The sequence below is a fragment of the Lactuca virosa genome, chromosome 8 (genome assembly GCF_052849685.1).
Source record: "Lactuca virosa cultivar CGN04683 chromosome 8, Lactuca_virosa_CGN04683_v6, whole genome shotgun sequence".
NCBI lineage: Eukaryota > Viridiplantae > Streptophyta > Magnoliopsida > Asterales > Asteraceae > Lactuca > Lactuca virosa.
This window is the reverse complement of record NC_136433.1, coordinates 371,182,352-371,204,237: the sequence shown is the minus strand read 5'-3', so window position 1 is coordinate 371,204,237 and position 21,886 is coordinate 371,182,352. Positions and strand designations below refer to the sequence as shown.

Genomic DNA, 21,886 nt, shown 5'->3' with positions numbered 1-21,886 from the left:
GGGCCCAAATCCTAATCGATCAGTCAACTATCCACAACTCCATGCACCGAAGACTATTGGATTAGGTGTCTAAGCGCATAACTAAAATTGGTATATACTTGAACTGATAGTAGCATAGTCCTTTTGGGTTGCCCTCAATCCTAGCAAATTGACATGATGATTTTAGAGAGAGAGATTAATTTATTATGTGAATTATAAATGGTTTACTAATGTGTTATGAAAATAATATATTAATTAGAATTCATATTATTTAATTAATAATTAATTAGAAATTAACTGGGATTAATTTTAGGATTAATTGAATTAATTAAAAGTATAGGGATTGTTTTCTTATTTATTAATAGTTGAGAAAGGAAGGCTCTAAAACCTCATGTAATGAGGTGGACGGAAATATCTAGGGAAACCCTAAGAGAATTCCTCCAAGGCCCCTTAGACACGGGGTTTGGGCTGCTTGGTCACACATCAATGGAATCTAAGGCTTATCCCTTGAACCCTAACTTTGACACCAAGTTTCCTCAACTATATAAAGAGTCCCCTAGCCCTTGAATTCGTGCATGTATTCCCTCCACAAGCCTTAGACGAAAATCCTTCTCCTATCTCCTAATTCATTCTTTTAAGCATGAGACCCTCATTTTGAATTCTTTGTCACTTTTTTCTTCTTTTGGGATCGTTCCATTCTATAGGTATTGTATGATGGGTTGGATCCAAGGTATTGTATGTTGGTGCGATTCCTGAATGTTTGGACCAGGATCTTGAACAATAGGATCCTAGTGGGGGTTTTGGAGAATTGGATCTTAAATTGTTGTGATGTTAGCTTCATGATCAGGATCATGGGTGGTGAGATCTTCTGGCATCTTGGCTGGATCTTCTATTATTGTGATCATTATGTGAACTATTACGATTTTGGTCTCCGGTGGGATCCTGAGGGAAGATCCTAGATTGGCTAGTGCGTCTGCGTTGGCATTATCTTCTCTAGGAACTTGGTTTAAACTAAAATTTGTAAAATTTGAGGATAATGTTCTAAGTATTTGAAGATATAATGCTAATCTTTCACCTTTGACTACATATGATCCATTGAAATGCTTAGTTTTTAATAATGAATCGACATATACCTGGAGATCCTTGATCTGAAGATCCTTAGCTAGTTGTAGTCCCATGATTAGTGCTTCATATTCTGCTTCATTATTAGTTGCATCGAATTCACAATTAACTGCTTGGGATAGGATGTCCTCCTGTGGCAATTTTAGTATGATCCCAACACCTGTTCCTCTAAAGTTGGATGCTCCATCTGTAAAGAGTATCCATTCGCCTTTGTCTTCTTCTTTCTAGAATTTTTGAACTTCTAATTCTACCTCACGTTGTAGGTCAACACTAAAATCAGCCACAAAATGTGCTAATGCTTGTGACTTTATTGCCGATCTTGACTCGTATTTAATGTCATATGCCTTGAGCTTCACTGACCATTTAGCCATTCTAATGACATTTTTGGTTTTCTCATAACATTCTTAATAGGATAGTTCGTTTTGACGTGTATAGTATGACTTTCAAAATAATATCTTAGTTTGGTGGAAGTTGTAACTAGTGCAAGTATTAATTTTTCAAGGTGAGAGTACCTAGTTTCAGGATCCAGAAGACTTTTACTTAAATAATAAATAGGGTGCTAATATCCATTAAGATCCTTGGCCAGGGCTACACTAACAGCACTTGATGAAACTGAAAGATAAAGAAGGAGTGGTTCCCTATCCAGTGGTTTCACCAACAACAGTCCTGAACTTAAATATTTTTTGAGTTCATGGAAGGCATCTTCATGTTCTTTGGTTGACTCAAACTTCTTGTTTTTCTTCAAGATATCATAGAAGGTTTTGCACCTCTCTAAGGATCTTGAGATGAATCTATACAAATTTTCCACTCTTCCTGTCAATCTTTGGATAACCTTGGTTGAAGTTGGAGATTTTTTTTGTCAAAAATTACACAAGTGAAACTCAACCAAATTGTATGAGAGGCTGTGATGTTCAGGGGAAAGCGAGTACAATATGATGATCAAAGTGACACAAGTGGTTTACAAGGAAAGCCCTTGGTCCTTGCTAGGATCTCCGGCACAAACCTTGGGAGCTGATAATGATCACATGCCTTGATGATTTTATGATTAAAAATGTGGATTATAGAGATGAATGTGTAAATGTAAGTACATGTATTGTGGATGAGCTAATTGTGTGTGTATTGTGTGTGATACAAGTGTTATTTATAGTTAATTCTGATAAAAAGAACTCTGATAATTTCAGGATCCTCCGAGAATCAACATATGAACGTTGTTTGACTTGGTATTCTTGGTCTTTAACCTGGTTGAGAAGATTCTCTGTTGAGAATAAGTCTTTCATTGACTAATTATGCACATGTGTCAATAAGAAATGATATTATAACCATTATAGGTGTTAGTAAATATTAACGATAATAATCAGGATCCTGAGTTGTGTTTAAGGATCCTGAGCCTGTAGCAATATTAAGGATCCTGAATATAATTTAAGGATCCTGCCCCTAACAATTGTCCCAAAATTATTCCTGCGAAATATTGAGGTTAGTTATCCGATATTTAAATGTATAATTTAAAACAAAATAAAAAAGCGATAAGATTTTGAAGTTTAATGGATAGGGAAATTTAAATTTCAACGGATAGATTTCTAGTCATTGGAATAGGTCAACTCACCCTTTTACCTCTATGTGATTCATGTATAAATAGGACGTTCAGCTCTTTAGTTTTATCTTACTCTTTTAGCTCTTATTTCTGACGTTCATCACGTATCATGAAAGGTACTCTTCTTGTTCCCTTTTCTTTTCATCCATATTCAGATATGATCATGGGCAAGAAAGCAACTCGATCTCGTGCAAGCATCATTGCTATACCCGATGATGATTTCACGGATCAGAAGATATTGTCTTATGAGGAAACTTATACCTTCACCGATGATGACATCGAGATCTTGAAGTCCGCTGAAACTTTTCCTGCCGATACCGTTTTAGGGCTTTCGATGCTAGGATTCAGTCTGATTTCGTGTCTTCTACTTGGGTTTATCTCCCCGAGTATCCTTTCACCCTAGGACTCTCTTACCCGTTCTCCAGAATCATTTCTGAATTTTTCAAGATCACATAAATCTCGTACATTCAAGTCATGCCAATGATTTGGAGGATCCTCTATTGGATTGATCATTTGAATCATTCCAGGAATCTTTCCGTTGGCATAAATGAGCTAGCCTATATTTATGATATTACGACTTTTGGGAACTCTCGTTTCCTGTTGAAGGTCAAAAATGATAGATTTCCCCTTGTTTTGAAGTCCAAGTATAATGATGGTGCTTGGAAAGGGAAATATTTCTTCGTAAGATGTGACTCGATTCCTGATGGGAATCTTTTACCACAATCCTGGATAAAGAAGGGTAGGATTTCATATTTTTACATTAAGGATCCTGACATTCATTTTTCTTATCTTATTTGATGTTTTGCAGCCTTCAAGTTCAACGAGTTGGTTCCTCCCGCTAGAGATACTGAAAACAGGATCAAAATCTTTTTCACTTTGTCTGAATCATAGAGTTCATTCAAAATCAACCAATTCAATCATCAAGAAATTTTGTCTACCACTGTCTCCATGTCGAAAGGTAAGGATCCTAACTTCTTTTTCGTACGGAGGATCCTGACTTCTTATGCTCTTTGTTGTTCTGCTTAGGATCCAAGAGTACATGTTCTGGTGCCCACTTCACCCTTGCTAACTTGGATACGGAGATGTCCAGCGGTCAACTGGTGGTGAAGAAATAGAAAACCTTGTCCTCCATTCCCATCATGAGAGCCCCCGTAGAATTGACCGTGAAAACTCTGGGATACAAGAAGAGAAAGAATATAGGTTCCACCGAGTTGAGTTTTGAGAATCTTGGGGCGGAAGATGCACTTAGGAAGTTGGTTTCCTTCTCTCTGGGTGTAAGAAAAAATATCCTTCTTCCCTTTACCTTTTTGCTCTTTTCTATTTATTATGTCTTTCTTGTTTCTGGTCTTCGACCACGTCTCTGCTGAGTTGAGGATCCGGGCTAAAAGAGCTGAACAAGCCCTCAAAAAGAGAGAGAAAATATGGAAAGCAACCAATAAGGACCTCCTAGAAAGGGTGGAACTTTTGAGCAAAGAGAAGGCCAAGAAGGAAGAGGAGCACGTCGCAGAGATGGAGGAGGTCATCGTCGAGGTAAAGGCTAGCGCTGTCGTGGTCGTCTGGGAAGCCAAGATCAAACTAGCTGAAGACGTGGCCAACGCAGGATCTTGGAACCTGGAAGGGTGGCATGCCGCTCTTGCCCAACTAACTGGTGAACATGTTAACACCAGTCAGGATCCTGAAGGTGAACATGAGAAGACCCCAGGAAATGATGACCAGTCTCCGGTCTAGGCCTACAAAAAACTTATTTTAAATAGTTTTTAGTTTTAAGAGGTGTAAGACAATTTAATTTTTTGTAGGGCATGCGACCCTTAATCCATGGTTATGCTTGCTTTTATATATATTTCTTTATTTGCATGATTGTCTTGTGATTGTAGCAGTAGGATTTCCGAGGATCCTTATAATCAGGATCTTAAAGAGTTTAAGGTTTGCAAGAACTATTAGGGTTTGAATAACCTGAAATAAGTTAGTAGCCCATTTAGGATTTTAAATCTTCAACCATCACATAAGAAACACAACTTTCGAGAAATAAGGATAGATAGAACCTGATTATCCTTAGGCTTCGTGACCTTTAGGATTCACTTTCCTTTGACTTAGGAGAAGTGTAAAGTTACGTCTCTCTTAGTTCCATAGGATCTTGAAGTTCTCATGTGGAAGGATCCTTGCTTTAGGAGTTCACCAGGTAGGATCCTTGTTCGACTTTAACTTAGTGAACTTGGGGAGGATCCGTCTTGGGAATTAATTGGAAATAACTCCAACTTGGAAAATAAATGAGGTAACTTTTGTTTTGCAACATGATAGTGCTACAAGTCTTGCATGTTTTCTAAGGAGTATCCCATATTCAAGCAATACGTTAGTATCATAATTCTCGAAAAATCTCAGGGGAAAATCCCAATATGAGATTACACGTTAGTGCTATAAACTTTATTAAATTACTGGGGAAAATCCTAATTGCATGATAACATAAAAATGTTATAAACCATAGGTATTTCCTGGGGAAGATCCCAAATTGAGATAACATGTTAATGTGACAAACTTTAGGTATTATCTGGGGAAGATCCCAACTTGAGATAACATGTCAATATTATAAACCTTAGAATATCCCAACTTGAGATAACATGTCAATGTTATAAACCTTAGGAATCATTTGTGGAAGATCCCAACTTGAGATAACATGCCAATGTTATAAACCTTAGGAATCATCTGGGGAAGATCCCAACTTGAGATAACATGTCAATGTTATAAACCTTAGATTTTAACTTTAGGATCTTAACTTATGTTTAGAAATAAGAGGGTTGCCAAGTCACTCCAGTGTGAAATGACCCCCTTATTCACATCCCATAGTTAGATATCGTGCATCAATGCAAGGTGTAGAAACCTTAACTCGTATGAAAGAGGTAATTAACTCTTTAAACCTTAGAGGGGATTAAGTACCCTTATTCGTAGGAGAGATTATCAGTCTCTATTCTTAGTTACTAGGATACTTGCGTATTGCAATCGTTAACAATTATAGAATGGTGTAGCTATGGGACTTTTAAGTGCCAGGGTCCTCAGATGTCAAGATCCTTGTATGTAAGGATCCTTAGATCTTCATGTGTCAAGGTCCTTGTGTGTCAGAATCCTTGTGTGTTAGGATCCTTGAGTCCCTGCGCACAACAAACATTAGCTAGGGGTGGGCGTTCGTCTAGCTAACGCCCCTCCGATGCTTAAGTTAGTAATGCATTCAAGAAGAGTAAATAATAATAATAGTTAATGCATTTAAAATGTATAACATTCCAGGTTCTTGGCAAGATACTCCCATCGAGAGTAGCTAACTAGTATGCCCCCTTTCCTGCTTCAGCATCTATGAGATATGGTCCTTCCCACTTCGGTGCTAGTTTACCTACGCTAGGATCCTTGGTGTTTTGGAATGTTTTCCTTAATACCAAGTTTCCTATCTGGAATCTTCTGACTTTTATATTCTTATTGTATGCCTTGATGATTCTCTGTTGATGAGCAGCGATGCGAATCTTGGCAAGATCCCTGAGTTCATCAATAGTATCAAGATCCTGCGCTAGGATCCTGTCGTTGTTTTCTTGACTTTGATGTAGGTATCTTGTTTTCGGGATCACTACTTCATAAGGGATCATTGCTTCTGATCCGAACACCAAGGAATATGGGGTTTGTCCTGTGGCTACTTTGGAAGTGGTCCTATCTGACCATAGGACGAAATGAAGTTCTTCTACCCATTTTCCTTTCTTTTCATCTAACGTTTTCTTCAAGTTATCGACTATGATTTTGTTGCTAGATTCTGCTTGACCATTGGCTTGAGGGTGAACAAGAGTGGACATTATCATTTTAATTCCCCAACTCGTGCAAAAGTCTCTTGTCCTTTTCTTTTGAACTGGGATCCGTTCTCGCATTTGATTTTGGTAGGGATCCCGAACCTCGTCAAGATATTGCATTTAATAAGCCCACTTCATGAATGGCCAAGGGGAGATGATAGGATGTAGAGGTTCCGCTGGTTGATGTAGGATGTTGCTATGTCTTTGACAAGCATCATATTTTTTAGCATGTAGGAAGGAATCTTTCTTCATGGTTGGCCAGTAGTATCCTGTTCTCAACACTTTGGAGCATAAGGATCTACCCCCAGTGTGATTGCCGCAGTCTCCTTCATGTATATCCTTTAGAACTTCTACAGCTTCATGATCTTCTAAGCATATAAGGTATGGACCTGCCATGGATTTTTTATTTAATTACCTTGGATTATTACAAACCTTGAGACCAATGTTCTGAATGCTTTGTCGCTTTTTTCCTCTTTTGGGATCGTGCCATTCTGGAAGTATTCCATAATAGGTTAGATCCAGGATCTTGAGGTTGGGGAAGGATCCTTGATGTTAGGATCCTGATAAGCAAGTTGAGGATTAAGGGTCTTCGATTGTAGTGACGTTGGCAGTTTCCTCGTGATCGTCATGATCCTTCAGTCTTTTGGCAGGATCCTCAATCGCTGGGATCAACATGTGGATTGTCAGGATCCTGGTTTCTGGCGGGATCCTAAGAGAAGATCCTAGATTCGCTAAAGCATCTACTTCAACATTGTCTTCTCTAGGAACTTCATTTAGGTTGAATGCTTCGAATTCAGAGGCTAAATTTTTGAGGATCTGGAGATATAGTGCTAGTCTTTCTCTTTTTACTGCATAGGATCTTTTTTGGTCAAAAATTAACTAAGTGGATATCAACCAAAGTGTATGAGAGGTTGTGGTGTTGTAGGTGAAGTGATTAACAAAATTGGAACAAGATTGCACACGTGATTTACAAGGAAAGCCCTTGATCCTTACTAGGATCTTCGACACAAAACCTTGGGAGGTGATAACGATCACCTTCCTTGATGATTTTATTGATTGAAATGAATGATTACAAAGAAAATGTAATGAGTACGTGTACAAGTGCTAGTATTTTTCTAAAAATCGTGTGTAGCGTGATGAATACAAGTGATATATGTAGTCTAAAGCTAATAACAAGAACTCCGAAAATTCTAGGATCCTTCGAGATCAACTTATAGCCATTGCTTGACTTGGTCCTCTGGGTCTTTTGCATGGTTGTGACGACTATTCGTTGAGAATATGAATTTAACTGGTTATTTCAGGACATGTGAGATGGACAATAGAATATATAGCCGCTATAAATATTAAAAAATATTGGTCAAGGTCCTGGAGTATATTCGAGATCATGATATTCGAGGATCCTGAGCTTTTGAGGATCCTTAGGTTTAAGGATCTTATAGCGGTTTCGAGATCCTAGCCCTAACAATTGCCCCCAAATTATTCATGCAAAATATTTTGAAGTTAGTTTGCCAAAATTCAAAGGGATAATTTTAAAAAATAAAAATAAATAAATATGATAAGGGATTTTGAATTTTAAACCATAACGGATAGGATTTATCCGTTCAAGAGTCATCATAACCGGTCTAATCAATCTTTCTCTTTCTTCCGCCATTAGCATAAATAGAGGCAAACGATTAGGGATACTCCTCCATGCATCTTTAAGCTTTCATCCTGTCGTCTTTGAAGGTACATTTCTCTCTTCTTATCAATTTTCCCTTTCACTAACAATGGGCAAGAAAATGACTCTATCTCGTAAGAACATCCTCGCGTCTTCTGAGGATAATTTTGCCGACCAGAGGATCTTTTCATACGATGAGATCTGTTCTTTCGACGACGATGATATTGAGTCGTTGAAAACAGTTGGCGCTTTCTCTAGCGAAGCTGTCTTCAAACCCTTCTATCTGAAACACCAACCTGACTTTGCTTCCTCGTCTTGGGTCTGCTTTCCTGGATATCCCTTTGGTTTGGGTCTGAAATACCCTTTTCCGGGATCATCTCCAAGTTCTTCGAAGTCACCCAAATTTCTTACATCCAAGCCATGCCTATCGTCTGTAGAATCTTGTTTTGGATTGAGAAACTGAACCAGTCCAGAGATCTAGATATAGGTTTAGCTGAGTTGGCTCACATCTATGATCTTTCTACCTTCGGAAACTCCCGTTTTCTTCTTAGGCTCAAACCCCACAAATCCCCTTTTGTTCTAAAAATGAAATATAAAGACGATACTTGGAAGGAGAAATACTTCTTTGTGAAACATGATTCGATCCGTGGTGGGGATTCCTTACCGAAGTCTTGCGTTAAAAAGGGTAGGAATAACTTTTTTTCTTGTATTGAGGATCCAGGATTTCACTTTTCATTACTTTTGTTTGGTGTTTTGCAGCTTTCAAGTTTGAAGAATTCAGTCCTATCGTCGAGGATACCGAAGAGAAGATAGAGAAGCTTTTCACAGTTTTTGCAGCTGACAGGTCCTTTAGGTTTGATTGCTCTAGTCTCCACGAAGGCTCATCCACCACCGCGTGAATAGCTATTGGTAAGAACTCTTGTATTTTCTGCGATAGTTTGGAATCAACGAGGATCCTGAATTAATAAGGAACCTGAACTGATGAGGATCTTATGTGGTGTGCAAGATCCAAGACTATCTGTTCTAATGCCTGATTTGCTCTATCCGATCTTGAAGATGATGTGTCTAGTGATGATGTGTCTAGCAGCCTGATCATAGCCAAGAGGGAGAAAGTTTCCTTGACCCTTCCTCTTAAGAAATATCTCATTGATCTTACTGTGAAGACCCCTGATTCCCATAATAGGAAGAACTTAGAAGCCACATATCTAAACTTGGAGAATATTGGAGCCGAAGAGTCGCTTCAGAAGTTGCTTTCCTTTTCTCAAACTGTAAGTGTTTGTGTGACATTATTTTCTGATTTCTATTTGTTTCTGCTAAAGCCATGCTTATTTCAGATTTCCCCTTATGTTTCCCAATCAGTGGTTGATCTAATGATCCGAGCTGAGGATGCTGAGCGAGTTCTAAAGGAGCGAGAGAAAGAGTGGAAGGCAACCAATGAATATCTCCTTAAGAGGGTCGAGCTGCTGATCAAAGAGAAGGCGGAGAAGGGGGAGGAGCACATCCTGGATATCGAGGAGGCGATTGCTGATGCATAGGTGAGCGTGGCGGTGGCTATCTGTGTTGGATTAGATGTCTAAGCCCATAACTGTTATTGGTATGTACTTGACCCGAGAGTAGCATGGTCCATTTGGGTTGCATATCATCAGGACAATTTGTTAGGATGGATTCTTGAGAGAAGGTTATATATGATTTATTAATATATTATAAGTTCTAATATATTAATATGATATCATATGTTTTAATTAGTATTGATCAAGAATTAATTTGTAATTAATTTAGTGATCAAAGGAGACTAATTAAATCTATGGGGACTAATTATGGTAATTAGTTATATTTATATGTGTTGGGCTTATGATCCATGTTGGACCAAGTTTATGTATGGATACATAAAGAGTTGGGTCACATGAACCATGGATCATAAAACCCATGGGTATGGATTTGGGTTATACCCATTACCCTTGGAATCCACCACATATAAATATGTGTTCCTTTGCCCAAAATCGCCACTTGTGGAGACTTTTACTTGGAGTTCATGGAGGTGTTTTTCGTGCATGGAGATTCTCTCTCAAGAGCCACCTTTGTCCATGATGTGTTGTGACTTCATTTGAGGCTTCCACACTATTAGGGCTAAGCTCTTAAGGCCAAATACATCCAGACTTCAAGCTACATAAAAGGTATGTTACCCTAACTAGTATCTTGTATGGTATATGTCAATTGCATGCTAGTCATAGGCTTAATACCTTGGAAACATCATTGCATGTATAATTAGTGAAAACATAGATCTAAGGTATTTAGGGTGGTATGTGCACCATAGGATGTTGAGTATACAAAACCCAACAATCTGGTGGGCCAAGATCAAGTTGGCGGAGGATCTTGAGAATTCAGGATCTTGGAATGTAGCTGGATGGCACGAGGCACTAGCCAAAATAACTGGCAACCCTGCCATTGCTACTCAAGATCATGGGTCGAAGCCTGCAGAGGAGGAGAAGGAGAAGGATGCGGCCGATGATGACCAGGCTAAGGTCTAGGCTTGGTGTGCAACCCTTTTTAATTCAATGGTTGTATTTCTCTTTCATATTCCTTTCATGGTTATCCTGCATGACTGTTACGGTACTAGGATCCTTAAATAATCAGGATCCTGAAAAAGTTGGTTTTTGTAAGTAATCTCAAGATAAGTAGCAAACAATATTTAATAAATAACCTTTTAGAGTCAACTCAAGGATCGAGTAATATTCGTCTGGGATCCTGAAAAGTTTGGGATCCTCAGACTTTTCTTAGAAAGTTTTTCAAGAATAAGGATAGATAGAACTTGGTAATCTTATGACTTTCGTATATTCGTATGATCCTCATGTGAGAGGATCTTTTCTTTAGAAGTTCGTTGGGAAGGATCTTCATTTGACTTCATCTAATCAAATTTCAGGAAGGATCCTTTACTTTAGCTTGAGGAAAGTCTTTGCATGATAATGTTATAAATCCTGTTTATTTTTTGGGGAGTATCCCATCTTCAGCTAATGTTATGACTTTATGGAAAGTTTCTGGGAAAAATCCAAAATTAACGTAGCACGTTAATGTTACAATCCTTAGTGAATTACTCGGGAAAATCCCAAACCGTATGACAAAAATGTTATAAACCTCATGCATTTTTTTGGGGAAAATCCCAACTTGAGATATGTAAATGTTATAAACCTTAAGAACTTCTAGGGAAGATGTTAACTTAAGATAACATGTAAATGTTATAAACCTTAGTAATTTTCTAGGGAAGATCCGAACTTCAGATAACATGTAGATGTTGTTAACATTAGATTCAAACTTCAGGATCTTAACTTATGTTCAGAAATAAGAGGGTTGCCAAGTCGCTGAACCGTGAAATGATCCCCTTATTCACATCCCATAGTTAGATATCGTGCGTCCAAGCGAAGTGTATAAACCTTAACTCGTGTGAAAGAGGTAATTAACTCTTTAAACCTTAGAGGGGATTAAGTACCCTTATTCATATGAGAGATGATTAGTCTCTTACATGTCAGCGGTCCTTTGGATACCAGGATCGTTGAATATTCATTTGTCATGATCCTTGGAGGTCAGGATCCTTAAGTGTCTGGACCCTTAAACATCAAGATCCTTAGAGGTTAGGATCCTTAAGTGTTTGGATCCTTAAACATCAGGATCCTTAGAGGTTTAGATCCTTAAGCGTCGGGATCCTTTAGTCTCTGCATGCAGCAAACGTTAGCTAGGGGTGGGCGTTAGTCTAGCTAACGCCCCTCCGATTCTGAAGTTAGTTATGATGTTTTGAAGAGAATAAATAATGAAAAATGAAGGATAAAAGGTAAATAGCATGAGTACCTTGAGTGTATCGGGAGATGACCAGATTTACTTACATGAAATAGGTTTTGAGATGTATAGCATTCTAGGATCTTGGCAGAATATTTCCATGTAGGGTGGCCAAACAATGTGCCCCCTTTCCTGCTTTGGCATCTATGAGATATGTCCCTTCCTATTTAGGTGCCAGCTTACCTACACTAGGATCCTTGCTATTTTGGAATGTTTTCCTTAGTACCAAATCTCCTATTTGGAACCTTCTGACTTTTATATTTTTATTGTATGCATTGGTGATCCTCTGTTGATGATCAGCAATGCGGATCTTGGCAAGATCGCTAAGTTCATCTTTAGTGTCGAGATCCTGGGCCAGGATCCTGTTTTTGTCCTCTTGATTTTGAAGTAGGTATCTTGCTGTTGGGATCACCACTTCAGTAGGGATCATTTCTTCCATTCCAAACACTAACAAGTATGGGGTTTAGCTTGTAGCTACCTTAGAAGTGGTCATATCTGCCCATAATACGAAAGGTAGTTCTTCTGCCCATCTTCCTTTCTTCTTATCCAGTCTTTTCTTCAAATTGTTGACTATGATTTTATTGTTGGATTTTGCATGGCTGTTGGTTTGTGGGTGGACAGGAGTAGACATCACCATTTTGATTCCCCAACTTGTGCAAAAGTCCCCTATCCTTTTGCTTATGAATTGGGATCCACTGTCACATATAATTTTGGCGGGGATCCCGAACCTGGTTAAGAAGTTACGTTTGATGAAGGATACTACCACTTTGTCTCATACTTGGACGTAGGCTTCAGCTTCTATCCATATTGAGAAGTAGTCAGTCATTACTAGCATGAGACCTTTCCTCCAGGGGCAACTGGCAGTTTACCTTCTATATCCATTCCCCATTTCATGAACGGCCAAGGAGAAATGATATGATGTAGTGGTTCTGTTGGATGGTGCAGGATGTTGCTATATCTTTGACAAGCGTCGCATTTCTGGGCATGAAGGAAGGAATCTTTCTTCATGGTTGGCCAGTAGTATCTCGTCCTTAATACTTTGGAACATAAGGATCTTCCCCTAGTGTGGTTGCCGCAGTCTCCTTCGTGAATATCCTTTAGGACCTCTACAACTTCATGATCTTCTAGGCACTTGAGGTAAGGTCCTGCTACAGATTTTTTGTACAACTTACCTTAGATTATAACAAACCTTGAGATCCTTGTTCTGAATGTTCTCTCTCTTTTCTCTTCCTTAGGGATCGTTCCATTTCAAAGGTATTCCATGATGGGTTGGATCCAGGATCCTGAAGTTAAAGAGAGATCCTGGATGTTGGCATCCTGATGTTGGATCATCAAGTCAGGATCTTGGATTGTGGCAACGTCGGTAGTCTCCATGTGATTGTCGGGATCTTTCAGTCTCTTGGTGGGATCCTCGATTGTGGGGATCAATACATGGGTTATAGGGATCCTGGTTTCCGGCGGGATCCTTAAGGACGATCCTACATTGGCTAAAGCATCTGCTTCAGCATTGTCTTCTCTAGGAACCTAGTTTAGGCTAAACGTTTCGAAATCTAAGGCAGGTTTTTGAGGATTTGGACTTATAGTGCTAACTTCTCTCCTTTCACTACATAAGATCCATTAAAATGATTAGTTAGTAGTAAAGAATCGACGAATACCTGAAGATCCTTGATTTGAAGATCTTTGGCTAAGCCCCATGATCAGTGCCTCATATTATGCTTCGTTGTTGGTTGCATTGAATTCACAAATGATTGCTTGGGGTAGGATGTCCCCCTATGGCGATTTTAGTATGATCCCAAGCCAATTCCTCTTTCGTTCGATGCTCCATCTTTGAATAGCATCCATCTTCCCATGTTTTCATCTTCTAGAAGTTGTTTGGCTTCTATTTCAACTTTAGCTCTTAGATCATCACTAAAGTCATCTACAAAATCTGCCAATGCTTGGGACTTTATGGCAGATCTTGGTTCATACGTTATGGTGTACGTGCTTAACTTCACAGACCATTTTGCCATTCTTCCTGACATTTATGGTTTTCTCATAACATTCTTAACTGGATAGTTAGTTCTTACATCTATAGGGTGTGTTTTAAAATAATGTCTTAACTTAGTAAAAGTTTTTGCTAATGCAAGTATAAGTTTTTCAAGGTGAGAATACCTGGTCTCAGGATCCAGGAGACTTTTACTTATGTAGTATATGGGATGTTGGTCCCCATCGAGATCCTTAGCTAGTACAGCGCTTACCGTGTTTGTGGATACTAAGAGGTAAAGAAGGAGTGGTTCCCCCATCTAGCGGCTTTACCAATAGCGGTGGTGAGCTTAAATATCTTTTAAGCTCTTGTAAAGCATCTTCATGTTCCTGGGTCCACTCGAATCTTTTGTTCTTCTTCAAGATGTCGTAGAAAGGCTTGCATCTTTTTAAGGATCTTGAGATGAACCTGTTTACGGCTGCCACTCTTCCTATTAATCTCTGAATATCCTTTGTCGAGGATGCTGATCTCAGATCAAGGATGGCCTTCATTTGTTTCGGGCTTGCTTCGATTCCTCTTTTGGGCACCATGTATCCCAGGAACTTACCCGATCTCATCCCAAAGTGGCACTTGGAGGGATTCAGTTTCATGTTATATTGGTCTAGGATGTCGAAGGATTCATCGAGATCCTTGATGTGATCCTCAACTTTTTTGGACTTGACCACCATGTCATCGATCTTGACTTCCATCGTGTCCCCCAGTTTCTCGTTGAACATCTTATTGACCAATCATTGGTATGTTGCACCTGCATTTTTAAGACCAAATGGAATGGCAGTGTAACAATAGATACATGTTGGAGTTATAAACGTCATGTCTTTTTAGTCAGAGGGTTTCATCTCGATCTGTTGGAATCTTGTTGATGCGTCTATGAACTATAGTAATTTGTGGCCCGCTGTTGCGTCTATCATGGAGTCGATGTGTGGTAGAGGGAAAGGATCCTTGGGACAAGCCTTGTTAAGATCTGTATAGTCCACACACACACTCTCCATTTACCGTTCTTCTTTTGTACCACGACCACATTAGCTAGCCATCTTGTGAACTTCACATCCTTGATCATGCCAGTATTAAGAAGTTTTTCTACTTCTTCTTTTATAACTTGGTTTCTTTCCGGTGCAAATTTCCTTTTCTTTTGGTATATCGGCCTGAAAGATGGGTCGATGTTAAGTTTATGGGTTATTATGCTTTTGTCAATACCTGTCATGTCCTCATTCTTCCATGTAAACGTCTTGCTTCTGGCCTTGAGGAATCTTAAGAGATCATGTTCGACTTGTTCAGGTATTGAGGATCCTATGAGAACTTTGGCTCCAGGATCCTCAAGGTTCAGGGGCACTTCTTTTATATCATATTCTATTGCTTCTAACATGTCTCGTGCCCCGGCCTTAATTTCTATGCTTGTCTCCGTATTTTTGAGGACTTCATCGAAGTCTTATAGCATTCCTTGGATTCTTGTTGGTCTCCTATGACCTTCAGTGTCCCCCATAGGGTGGGCATCTTTACGCATTGATGATACGTCGATGGCCTTCATTTCATGTATCCATGGTCTAGCTGATATGACATTATTAGAGGATAATGTGTCAATTACACAAAAACGGCATTGTACAAAGTTTACCCCCTGTATGTAGATTGGTAGTTTTATTTTGTTGATGGTGTGTTTGGTTTCACCGCTGAACTCGATCAGTACTGAGGATATTGCAACTATATCAGACTCCGGGATGTTCATTCTTTTTAATGTGTCCAGGAGCATGATGTTAATTAAGGATCCTCCATCGATGAGGATCCTTCTGACGAAATGGTTGGCGATGTATAGAGTAACTACTAATCAGTCATGGTGAGGATCCTGGATGTCTTGCATTTCCGCCTCGTCGAAGGTGATCTCCTTTTCGTTAGTGATCGTTGTGTTCTTCCATGGTCCTTTTTCCTTCTCCGTTTTGGATACCATGACGTGCCTATTTGTTGCAGAGTAAGAGGTACCACAAATGTTAGATCCTACAGAGATCACTTTGATTACCTTCGCGTCAGTTGGGGGGAGGGGGTCCAGGTCTTTCGAGCATCTTCTAAGGATCCTGGTCTTTTTCTTTGGATTTCTCCTTTCTTCTTGCCAGGATTTCTTTGAGGTATCCTTTACCCAGGAGATAGTTGATTTCCTTCCTGAGAGCTATGCAATCCTCTGTGATGTGACCAAAGTCTTCATGATATGCACACCATTTGGACTTGTCTTTTCAAGTGGTGGATTTTTCTCTTTTTCTTGGCCATCTTGCATGGCAAAGATTACACCTGAAATATCCACAGAAAAACAATAGTCAGTAATCTTAGGGAAATCTTCTTCCTCTCCCTCATCTTCAAGGGCATTAACCCTATGATGGTCGGGTTTGGAATAAGGTTTTGATTTATAGGATCTTTGGACCGAGGAGTCGGCCTTCCTATTGGAGTGATCATAAGAGCTTGGTGGGTTGTTCCTTTTTTGGATCTCCTTGTCTTCTTCGAGCCTGATGAACCTCATTTCCCTGCTCTTGACTTCGTCCATCCTCCTGCATGGGGTCATTACAAGATCTTCGTAGAAGGGAGAATCCTTCTTTCAGCCTATTTTAAAGGCTTTGACTGCAGTTTCCATGTTGATGTTGGGGATACTCAGAGCTTCCCTACCAAACATGTTCACAAAAGTCCTAAGGGATTCCATAGGATCCTGAACCACTCGATAGAGATCACTAGTGACTTTTCTAATGTTCTGCTACAAGAAAATTGATTGTTAAATAAATTAATTAAATGAGCAAATGATGTTATCGAATAAGGAGGAATGTTAAGGAGCCATTTTAGAGTGGATTCTGTGAGGGTGGAACCAAATCCCTTGCACAGGCAAGCTTCTTTCAAGTGAGTGGGGATGGGAATAATTTCCATCCTCTCCCTGTATTGCGCCACGTGCTCCTCAGGATCTATAGTTCCGTCGTAGGGCTTGATGTTGGGGGTCTGGAAGTGTTTTGAAACTTTAGTATCAACTATTGTTGGAATGAATCTGGATATCCTGTGACTTGTAGGGGATACTTCAGGTGCTGGTTGAACTACTCCGGTACGCTTGAGATCATCTGTCTTAGTTGTTGTAGCTCCTTTGCCATGATCGGGCTTAAACCTATATCAAGATCCATCGAGTTAGTTGTAAAATTAGTATTATTGATGGAGTTACCAGGATCCTTGTTATTGGGAGTAACAAGGGTTCGTTAGCATCCTTAGTCGTATGGGTTGGGTCTCTCAGAGTCGCGCCCCAAGCGGGAACAGAGGCCGGTATTGAGGATCCTATATCGTGACGGATCGTTGAGGATCCCAGGCCATCAAATTTCAGGATCTTGGGCTGCAAGACTGAGGGAGCTGCCTCCTGAGGCTTGTGGATCTCCCACTTCCTTGAGAATTGTCTTGTTATCCTCCTACTGTTGGGCGACTTGTCGTTCTAGTCTCTTTATTATAGCAAAGATCTCGTTGTTGGAAATCAACACAGGAGGATCCTGGAGTCCCGGGGAACCAGAGAGGTGTTTTTCTTTGGTGTTTCAAAGACTTTCTTGGGAGCTCCAGCCGGTGGTGGTGGAAGGTTTTTAGAGGACATGGAAGGAATCGAGGAGGAGGACAGATTCGATTGACTAGACATGATATTTTGAGAGATTTTGAACACCACGGCCCCATGGTGGGCCCCAAATGTTTTTGTCAAAAATCGACTAAGTGGATATCAACCATAGTGTATGAGAGGCTATGGTGTTGTAGGTGAAGTGATTAACAAAATTGGAACAAGATTGCACAAGTGATTCACAAGGAAAGCCCGTGATCCTTGCTAGGATCTCCGACACAAAACCTTGGGAGGTGATAACGATCACTTGCCTTGATGATTTTATTGATTGAAATGAATGATTACAGAGAAAATGTAATGAGTACACGTACAAGTGCTAGTATTCCGCTAAAAATCGTGTGTAGTTTGATGAATACAAGTGATATATATAGTCTACAACTAATAACAAGAACTCCGAAAATTTTGGGATCCTACGAGATCAACTTATAGTCATTGCTTGACTTGGTTCTCCGGGTCTTTTGCATGGTTGTGCCGACTATTCGTTAAGAATATGACTTTGACTCGTTATTTCTGGACATGTGAGAAAGACAATAGAATATAAAGCCGTTATAAATATTAAAAAATATTGGTCAGGATCATGGAGTATATTCGTGATCCTGAGATTCGAGGATCCTGAGCTTTTGAGGATCCTTAGGTTTGGGGATCTTATAGCGGTTTTTAGATCCTAGCCCTAACAGGATCCATTAAAAGGGTTAGTCAATAATAAAGAATCGACGAATACCTGAAAATCCTTGATTTGAAGATCCATGCCTAACTACAATCCCATGATTAGTGCCTCGTATTTTTCATTGTTGGTTGCATTGAACTCACAGCTGATTGCTTGGGGTAGGATGTCCCCATGTGGCGATTTTAGTATGATCCCTAGGCCAGTTCCTCTTTGGTTTGATGCTCCATCTGTGAATAGTGTCCATATTCCCATGTTGTGTACTTCTAGAAGTTGTTTGGCTTCTATTTCTACTTTAGCTTGTAGATCATCACTAAAGTCAGCCACAAAGTTTGCCAATGCTTGAGACTTTATAGCGAACCTTGGCTCATATTTTATGTCATATGTGCTTAGTTTCACGGAACACTTTGACATCCTTCCTGACATTTTTGGTTTTCTCATAACATTCTTAATGGGATAATTAGTTCTTACATTTATAATATGTGTTTCAAAATAGTGTCTTAATTTAGTAGAAGCGGTTACTAATTTAAGTATAATTTTTTCAAGGTGGGATTATCTGGTCTTAGGATCCAAGAGACTTTTACTTACATAGTAGATGGGATGTTGGTCCCCGTTAAGATCCTTAGATAAGACTTCACTCACCACGTTTGAGGATACTGAAAGGTAGAGAAGAAATGGTTCCCCATCTAATGGTTTTACCAATAGGGCTGCTGAACTTAAATATTTTTTAAGTTCCTAGAAAGCATCTTCATGTTCCTTGGTCCACTTGAACCTTTTGTTCTTCTTCAAGATGTTGTAGAAATACTTGCATCTTTCTGATTATCTTGAGATGAACCTGTTCAGGGCTGCCACTCTTCTTTTTAGCTTTTGAATATCTTTTGTCGAGGATGGTGATCTTTGATCAAGGATGGCCTTGATTTGCTCCGGGCTTGCTTCAATTCCTATTTTGGTCACAATGTATCCACGGAACTACGACCACGTTGGCTAGCCATCTTGGGAATCTCTCTTCCTTGATCATCCCTATTTTGAGGAGTTTCTCCACTTCCTATTGGATGTTTTGATTTCTTTCGGGTGTGAACTTCCTTTTCTTTTGGTGTATTGGTCTGAAAGAAGGATCAATGTTAAGTTTATGAGTTATTATATATTGTTTTTCTATATATGTCATGTCTTCGTGCTTCCATGCAAATGTCTTGCTTCTAGCTTTGAGGAATTTTATTAGATCTTGTTCGATTTGTTAATGCATTGAGGATCCTATGAGAATTTTGACTTCAGGATCCTCAAGGTTCAAGGGCACTTCCTTTATATTTTGCTCTCTTGTTTCTAGCACATCTTGTGCCCCCTGCTTTAATTGATATTCTTTTCGTGGTATTGTTGAAGATTACATCGAAGTCTTGTAGCATTCTTTGGATTCTTGTTGATCTCCTGTGATCTTCACTGTTCCCCATGGGGTGGGCATCTTCACACACTGATGATACGTTGATGGGACAACCTTCATTTCGTGGATCCATGGTCTCCTAGTATAACATTATAAGAGGATAACGTATCAATTCCACAAAAACGTTGCATAAAGTTTACCCCCTCTATGTAGATAGGTAGCTTTATCTCGCCGATTGTGTGTTTGGTTTCGCCGTTGAATCCAATTAACATTGAGCATCTTCTAACTATTTCGGACTCTGGGATGTTTATTCTTTTTAATGCGTCTAGGAGTATAATGTTGACTAAGGATCCTCCATCGACAAGGATCCTTCTTAAGAAATGGTTGGTGATGTAAAGAGTGATCACCAATCCGTTATGGTGAGGATCCTGGATGTCTTGTCCATCTGCTTCATCGAAAGTGATATCTTTCTCGTTTGTGATTGATGTATTCTTCCGTGGCCCTTCTTCTTTTTCTGTTTTTGACATCTGGGCGTGCCTCTTTACTGCAGAATAAGAGGTACCACAAATGTCAGATCCTCCAGAGATCGCATTGATTACCTTGGCGTCAGCAGGAGGGGATCCTGGTTTGTCGAGGATCTTCTGAGGATCCTGGTCTTTCTCTTTGAATCTCTCCTTTCTTCTTCCAAGGATTTCTTTGAGGTATCCTTTGCCTAAGTGGTAGCTGATATCTTTCCTAAGAGCTATGCAATCCTCTGTGAAATGACCAAAGTCTTCATGGTACGCACACCATTTGGATTTGTCTTTCCAAGTGGTGGGTTTTTTTTCCCTTTCTTTACCATCTTACTTTGTCTACAAGATCCTGCATAACAAATATTATACCTGAAATATCCATAGAAAATCAACAGTCAGTAATCTTAGGAAAGCCTTGTTCGTCTCCTTCATATTCAAGGGCATTAACGCTATGATGATCAGGTTTGGAATAGGGTTTTGACTTATAGGATCTTTGGGCCGAGGAGTCGACCCTCCTATTGGGGTGATCATATGAGCTTGGTGGGTTGCTCCTCTTTTGGATCTCCTTGTCTTCTTCGAGCCTTATGAACCTTAGTGCTCTGCTCCTAACTTTGTCCATCCTTTTGCAGGGAGTCATTACGTGGTCTTCGTAGAAATGGGAGTCCTTCTTTAAGCCCATTTTAAATGCTTCAACTACAGCCGCTATGTCAATGTTGGGGATACTCAGAGCTTCCCTACCAAACTTGTTCACAAAAGTCCTAAGGGTTTCCTTAGGATCCTGAACCACTCGATAAAAATCACTATTGACCTTTTTGAATGTTTTGCTACAAGAAAATTGATTGTTAAATAAATTAACTAAGTGAGCAAACAAAGTAATAGAGTAAGGAGGAACGTTCAGCAGCCATTTAAGAGCTGATCCTGTGAGGGTTGAACCAAAGCCCTTACATAGCCATGCTTCCTTCAAGTGTGTGGGGATGGGAATGATCTCCATCCTTTCTCTGCACTGTGCCACGTGCTCCTTAGGATGTGTAGTCCCATCATAAGGCTTCACGTTGGGGGTTTGGAAGTGCTTTGGGACTTCGGTATCAGCTATTGCTGGAACAAATCTTGAGACCCTTTGGCTGGTGGGGGATACTTCCGGTATAGGTTGGACCACTCTGGGAACGCTCGAGATCATTCACCTTAATTGTTGAAGTTCCTTAGCCATGATCGGGCTTAAACCCGTATCAAGGTCCATAGAGCCAGTGTTAAAAACATTATTATTTACGAAGTTACTAGGATCCTTAGTATTTGGCGTAAGGAGGGTTTCATTAGGATCCTGGGTCACATGAGCTCGCTCGTCATAAGTTGCACCCCAGACAGGAGCAGATGTTGGTACTGAGGATCCTATCTCCCGGCGATTTCCGGAGGATCCCGTGCTGTCAAAGTTTAGGATCCTGGGTTGCAGGATCGAGGGTGAAACTTCCTGAGGTTTAGGGTTGAGCATGGGTCGGTTTGGGTCGGTTTCGACCTATAACCGAAACTAAACTGATGGAATCAGTTTCTAAATAATACAAACCGAACCCAGAACCCAAACCAACGGGTTTGGTTTCTCGGTTCCCGGTTCGGTTTCCGGTTTTCCGGTTTCGGTTCCAGGTTAAAGAAATTTGGATACCATTGAGCAAAGTTAAGCATTATACAAGTTTATATAAGCACTAAGAGGTA

At 39.8% G+C, this 21,886-nt stretch overlaps 2 protein-coding genes across 2 annotated transcripts; both read right to left on the bottom strand.

Moving 5' to 3' along the window:
* Positions 1-6,003: 6,003 nt before the first annotated feature.
* Positions 6,004-6,519, bottom strand: LOC145131927 (uncharacterized). The gene has a single exon (XM_079066572.1). It carries the CDS (start codon positions 6,517-6,519, stop codon positions 6,004-6,006), a length of 516 nt encoding a protein of 171 aa, XP_078922698.1.
* A 13,053-nt stretch (positions 6,520-19,572) lies between these two features.
* Positions 19,573-21,173, bottom strand: LOC145131926 (uncharacterized). Its single transcript, XM_079066570.1, has 4 exons — positions 20,773-21,173; positions 20,517-20,551; positions 19,871-20,424; positions 19,573-19,809 (listed from the first exon to the last, which is right to left on the bottom strand). Exons 1-4 carry the CDS (start codon positions 21,171-21,173, stop codon positions 19,573-19,575), a joined length of 1,227 nt encoding a protein of 408 aa, XP_078922696.1.
* Positions 21,174-21,886: the final 713 nt, after the last annotated feature.